The sequence below is a fragment of the Trichomycterus rosablanca genome, chromosome 18, assembly GCF_030014385.1.
Source record: "Trichomycterus rosablanca isolate fTriRos1 chromosome 18, fTriRos1.hap1, whole genome shotgun sequence".
Classification (NCBI taxonomy): domain Eukaryota; kingdom Metazoa; phylum Chordata; class Actinopteri; order Siluriformes; family Trichomycteridae; genus Trichomycterus; species Trichomycterus rosablanca.
This window is the reverse complement of record NC_086005.1, coordinates 11049905-11056825: the sequence shown is the minus strand read 5'-3', so window position 1 is coordinate 11056825 and position 6921 is coordinate 11049905. Positions and strand designations below refer to the sequence as shown.

Here is a 6921-nt window from a genome sequence, read left to right as displayed (position 1 = left end):
ATGGGAGAGATTCAGATTTCTGTCACTGACCAGTTTATAGTACTACAGACTATCTAGAGTTTGTTCAACATGCATTGCCTCGGCCCCCCTGGTGTCTGTGCTCCTTAGATCTAGGTCTCAAATCTGCAAACTAGGCCCTGGCCTTAGACAGATCTTTACAAAGTTATTCAATGTAAGACTAATCTAGACTTACTATATGTCTAAGGCCAAATCCTATGTTGGTATGACTTGTTGGAACATTGGGGTTTAGGGGTTTTTGTTCTTTAATCCACACTAAGGTGATGTTATCCCTCTCAAGAAGGCAGCTTATCCAATCTGATCTCTAAATAGTGTTTTTTTTCTGTAGACAGACGAAAATGCTGACACATACAGTAAAAGCAGTATTTAAAATGAACATGCTGGCTAATTAACACAAAATCTGTACATTTTGTTTGGACCCTGATTGGTAGGAATATTATAAATGAATAATATGGCAAAAACAACGTCTATAAATAACTACAGATGAGGCATTTGAAAACCACATCAATGTAACCCAACAAATTCTGCAGAATAAAAATAAAACCCTTGGTAGCACAACTTTTGAAGAACATGAACTTATTTTCTAATGACCCTTGTTTAGTGCACTGTACCCTATGGTGTGGTACCTTTTTAAACCCTTATTTTGTGGTTGTTTTCATTGCCAAGCGACCTGCACTGTACCTAAGTACCTACAGTATGCTAAATTTGGTGTCCCTTCTTGACCAGGGATCAATTGTTTCAAGGTGGCTCCTATGGGTAAGAAATAGTGGAGAATGTTGATTAATCAAGCAGAATCACTACAAAAGTAAAACATATTAGCCATATTACACTAAATACTCTTTTGAAACTCCTAGAATACGTTTTACATGTCTGCTCTGTCTTGGGTTAACGCACTGCCTATGGTATATTCCTGCTGGATTTGCACCCTTTCTAGGGTGTATTCTTGCCATGGGCCTAGGTTTGGGCCTAAACCTGTTGTTGTTACTGCTATTGTTTATAGTTATCATGGCATATTTGAACTCAGTACCTGGTAAAGAATGTTATCACAGCCTCATCTTCAGCAGGCTCCTTCTTCTTCACAGGTTCCCTTGTGCAAATGGAATAGGACAATGGCATACTGGGTATAGCATGGATAGTTCTGAATGTGGATGCGTACCATATTGTACTGTAGAGTACCATGCAATAAAAAAGCAGCTTAATACTGTCTAAAATGCTAGTCTGGACTAGGAGCTCATAGAACTGGAGAATTAGTTTGACTGGAAAAGGCATTTAACTCCTCTACTGGTCTTTTTTACAATCTGAGCATCTCCTCCTCCACCCCAAAAAAGCACTAAAACAATAGATGCTTTTATGCCTCCAGTCCCGGGAGCTCTGTGTCCATCAGAGCTGGATGAATAAATGTGGAGAATCAGTGGGAAAAAGGGTCTGAATGTTTTATGTTTTCCAAATGTGTTTTGAGACAAAGGAAGCTTCAGCATCTTATACAGTGACTCCATTATGGAAGCAGCAGTTTCTTAGCTTTCACAGAATCTCGGTACAGTTAAGTGCATTTTACAGAGGCGGGGGGATTCTCTGAGGACTAAATCAAATCTGAAGAGAATTTAGGGTTTTAGAGTTTTTAGGTTTTAGTTTGCTGGGCAGTGGTAGCGCAGTGGTTAAGGTATGGGGCTAGTAAGCAGAAGGTTGCCAGTTCAAGACACACCACTTCCAAGTTGACACTATTGGGCCCCTGAGCAAGGCTCTTAACCCTCAGTTGTTTAAACTGTTCAATCATAACTGTAAGTCGCTTTTGATAAATTATGTAAATGTTCATTTACACCGATCAGCCATAACATTAAAACCACCTCCTTGTTTCTACACTCACTGTCCATTTTATCAGCTCCACTTACAATATAGAAGAACTTTGTAGTTCTACAATTACTGACTGTAGTCCATCTGTTTCTCTGCATGCTTTGTTAGCCCCCTTTCATGCTGTTCTTCAATGGTCAGGACCCCCACAGGACCACTACAGAGCAGGTATTATTTGGGTGGTGGATCATTCTCAGCACTGCAGTGACAATAACATGGTGGTGGTGTGTTAGTGTGTGTTGTGCTGGTATGAGTGGATCAGACACAGCAGCGCTGCTGGAGTTTTTAAAACACCATGTCCACTCAATGTCCACTCTATTAGATACCCCTACCTAGTTGGTCCACCTTGTAGACGTAAAGTCAGAGATGATCACTCATCTATTGCTGCTGTTTGAGTTGGTCATCTTTGAGATCTTCATCAGTGGTCACAGGACGCTGCCGACAGGGCGCTATTGGCTGGATGTTTTTGGTTGGTGGACTATTCTCAGTCCAGCAGTGACAGTGAGGTGTTTAAAAACTCCATCAGCATTGCAGTGTCTTATCCACTCATACCAGCACAACACACACTAACACACCACCACCATGTCAGTGTCACTGCAGTGCTGAGAATGATCCACCACCCAAATAATACCTACTCTGTAGTGGTCCTGGGGCTAACAAAGCATGCAGAGAAACAGATGGACTACAGTCGGTAATTGTAGAACTACAAAGTGTTTTTATGTGGAAAGTGGTGCTGATAAAATGGACTGTGAGTGTAGAAACAAGGATGGTTTTAATGTTATGGCTGATCAGTGTATAATTACTTAATCAGATAGTGACCAGCCCACTTTTTATAAAATGCACCAATGACATCAAGAGCTCAGCTTGGTTGTATTTTTTTATAACCAAAAGCCAAGAACATCATCAAAGAGCACCCATGTAAAATAACAAACCCCCAACTCAAACTTTTCTTACATCTAGACTCATAACCACGTTCTGTCTTTCATCTCTTGCAGTTCTCAGTGAAGATCTACATTCCAGCTTGTATTTTGTCAATGCATCTCTGCAAGAGGTAGTGTTCGCCAGCACCACAGGGACGCTGGTGCCCTGTCCCGCAGCCGCTGTGCCTCCAGCCACGCTGCGCTGGTACCTGGCCACCGGCGAAGAGAGCTACAACGTGCCTGGGATCCGCCACGTGCACCCCAACGGCACCCTCCAGATCTTCCACTTCCCTCCCTCCAGCTATAGCAAAGTGATCCATGACAACACCTACTATTGCACCGCCGAAAATCCTTCAGGGAAAATCAGAAGCCAGGATGTTCACATTAAGTCTGGTAGGTATTTCAGAGGAAGATTAGGTTGGCATTAAGTAGAAGTATTTACTGATGACAGTATGTAAATGTCAACTCATAAAGTAATAAATTGGTCTAAATAAAGATGTGGGTTTTATATAACGTACACTGGTATTGATTACTCAAAAACGTTGTTTCATTGATTTAATGTGGGTTTTCTAAAGACCACTAGGTCAAAAGTATAAATACAGGTCTTTATGAATTATTAATATGATTGAATTCATTATTTATTTAGTGATCAAGAAATCCTAGAACTCATTTTATCCTAATGTGTCCGTGTTGATTATAAAAACATCTTGTATAAGATGTGCTTATACAAATAAGGCTAGTTTGACTTTTCCAGTATAAAGTACATAAAGAAGTCTCTGATCATTGAAAAGTATGTTCAAAAGTACACTATATTGCCAAAAGTATTCACTCGTCTGCCTTCACACACATGATCTTGAGTGACGTCCCATTCTTAATCCATAGGGTTTAATATGATATCGGCCCACCCTTTGCAGCTATAACAGCTTTAACTCTTATGGGAAGGCTTTCCACAAGGTTTAGGAGTGTGTTTATGGGAAGTGGTCAGACACTGATGTTGGACGAGAAGGCCTGGCTCGCAGTCTCAGCTCTAATTCATCCCAAAGGTGTTCTATCAGGTTGAGGTCAGGACTGAAGGCCACATGAAGTTTGGAGGTGTGTAGCAATTGACTCTGCAGAAAGTTGGCGACCTCTGCGCACTATGCGCCTCAGCATCCACTGACCCCGCTCTGTCATTTTACATGGCCTACCACTTTTTTGGCTGAGTTGCTGTCTTTCTCAATAGCTTCCACTTTGTTATAATACCACTGACAGTTCACTGTGGAATATTTAGTAGCGAGGAAATTTCACGACTGGACTTGTTGCACAGGTGGCATCCTATCATGGTACCATGCTGGAATTCATGCCTAGGTGCTTGGTTTTATACACCTGTGGCCATGGAAGTGATTGGAACACCTGAGTTCAATAATTTGGATGGGTGAGTGAATACTTTTGGCAATATAGTGTTTGTTTAGTGGAGAGAAGATCAAACAGTGTACACTAACACTGTACCTAATGTCAAGCATGGTGTTGGTTATTAGCAAAACCAGAACAAAATAATATAATAATAAAAAAGATTATTTATTTTTAATAATTTGATGCAGTCTGGTGTTCCATTAGTACCCAAAACACATGCTTAAATGGCTTAAATGGGCTAGCTGCTCAGGTAAAACACTGGTCAGAACGCTGGTCAGTTCGAACTCAGCTCTGCCATCCGGGTGGGCTGGGAAGCTACGTGAACAACGATTGGCTTGTTGTTCATAGGGTAGGAAAAGCTGAACTACTGAGCGAATAACGACCTCTGTTGGCTGATTGATGGTGTCTGCACAGGGTTGAGCAATAATGAGTATCAGGGTGTGGCTCTCCGTGCACAAAGCTGATCCGCATATGAACTCACCTTGTGCAGGTGAAAAGATGCAGTCAGCTACTGTACTCGTGTCGGAGGGGGCGTGTGACAGTCTCGCTCTCCTCAATCAGGACAGGGGTCAGCTCTAGTGGAGAGGAAGCATAACACAATTGGGTACAAATTGGACGCGCTAAAAATCGGGACAAAAGGGGAGAAAATGCATTTTAAACAATGGCTTTGTGCTAAAATTGTAGAAACACCTTCTTAAGAATGTGTAGATTGGACACAGAAGTCTATAAAGGAAACAAATTGGGAGTAATTAATGAAAAGTTGTGCCAAAAAATGTTTAGACAGCAATCAAAAGTTGAAATTAGCCAAACAACAAATAACCAAATATGTGCTATATGTACATTTTTATTCCTTTTTTTTATTTTTTATCATCAAATTGTCAAGATTGTACTTGCTAACATGCTCCTGTTTTGCTGTCCAGTCTTACGAGAGCCGTATACGGTCCGTGTGGCGGACCAGACAGCCATGAGAGGCAGTGTAGCCGTCTTCAAGTGCATTATTCCTTCCTCTGTGGAGAAATACGTCTCTGTCGTGGCATGGGAGAGAGACACAGTCCCCCTCGTCTCAGGTAGGACTCAAGTTGTTGTTTCCCAATATAAGGAATAAATGTTGTGAAAAACAGTCAGCAAAAAGAAGCAGTGGGTAATGTTACAGAACCAGAAAGAATAGGATTTGTCTACAAGTTGTTGCTTACATGTGGTGGGTCCATACAGAAACACAAATAAAATGTAAGTTCAGATAAAAAAACAACAACAGATTAGCAACTGTATTTTGCTGTTTTACTTAGTGCCTTTTACTTTCCTAGTCATTGTGCAAATGAATGTAATTTCCGTAACAAGAAGGTACCAGTTAAAAGCTTAAACTGATACGTTTTGTTTTCACTGCAAAACAAAAGCAAGCGATAAATCACAGCACAGCATCCAAAATCCAAAACACACACATATATATTTATATATGTCACACGTAACTAATGTTAACACATGCTGAAGCTAGGGACTCTTGTTGTTTACGAGTCATTTTTTCGCGAGTCATGAGTCGAGTCCGAGTCATATGAAACGAGTCCGAGTCGAGTCTGAAGTCACTGTGTGCCCATCTCTGGTATGCATGTGTGTTTTATTAAAATCTGAATAAAATTACCGTATCAGCAGCCGATATTACTTTTTACTGACCTGCCACAAACATGTATTTTATAAAGAATTCTGAAATTCTCATTGGTAATTACACAAAGGTTAATGTTTTCCAATGTTTGCCATTCATTTAATATGAGCTAACCTGACATATCTGGAAAAGAAAATCACGTATTATATTAAAACTTATAAAATAAAACAATTAAACATGACAATATAGTTTTACCCTTTATACACCTCCATGCTCTGCACTAATCTGGTCTCTGAACCAGTCTAGACTGTATCAGACCTCTCCTGTCTGATATACGACAGTAAAAGCTGACTGTACTAGTCATGTCACTTTTCTTTACTGTATTGACCCGAATTCTCGGGTTAAAGCCACAAAGAGCGAGTGATTTGAAAATGTACATGGGTTAAATAGAGCACTGTAGTGTACTCGCCTCAGGGCTGACTGCTCTTTATTTGAGACGTTTAACAAACTCAAAAGAGAGACTAATGCCATTTAGGCTGAGGGCAAGTGCAACTACTTTTCCGGATAGTTGGTTTGATTCACAGAAATATAAAAGAAGTAAATATAAGACAGCCAGCGAAAGAACAATTTGTTTTGCACCATATAATCAATTACACTTATCAGGCATAACATTATGACCACCATCCTAATATAGTGTTGGTCCCCCCTTTGCTGCCTCCTACGCAACAAACTGCAATGCACTGTGTATTCTGATCAATGAGCCTTGGCTGCCCATGACCCTGTCACCGGTTTACCACCATTCCTTCCTTGGACCACTTTTGATAGATACTGACCACTGCAGACCGGGAACCGGGAATTTTTCCTCCTTCTAACACATCAACTTTGAGGATAAATTGTTCACTTGCTGCCTAAAATATCCCACCCACTAACAGGTGCCGTGATAAAGAGATAATCAGTGTTATTCACTTCACCTGTCAGTGGTCATAATGTTATGCCTAGTCGGTGTATATAGTTCAACAACAGTAAATACATTGCTATATTGTTTGAAATATTTCTTATTAGCAGGTCTGACTATACTGCAGATATATACACACTTACCAATCACTTATTAGGTACACCTGTCTGGTACGTACAATTATCGATTAT

General features: G+C 40.5%; 1 protein-coding gene across 4 annotated transcripts in view; it reads left to right on the top strand.

The window, feature by feature from the left end:
* Positions 1-2866: 2866 nt before the first annotated feature.
* Positions 2867-6921, top strand: part of dscama (Down syndrome cell adhesion molecule a) — a 109627-nt gene continuing 105572 nt past the window's right edge. For all 4 annotated transcript variants that reach the window (XM_063013689.1, XM_063013690.1, XM_063013687.1 and 1 more), the window contains exons 1-2: positions 2867-3179; positions 5099-5245. In XM_063013689.1, coding sequence (XP_062869759.1) covers positions 5143-5245 — 103 coding nt within the window. In that variant the 5' untranslated portion in view covers positions 2867-3179; positions 5099-5142. The remainder of the gene's footprint in view (positions 3180-5098; positions 5246-6921) is intronic.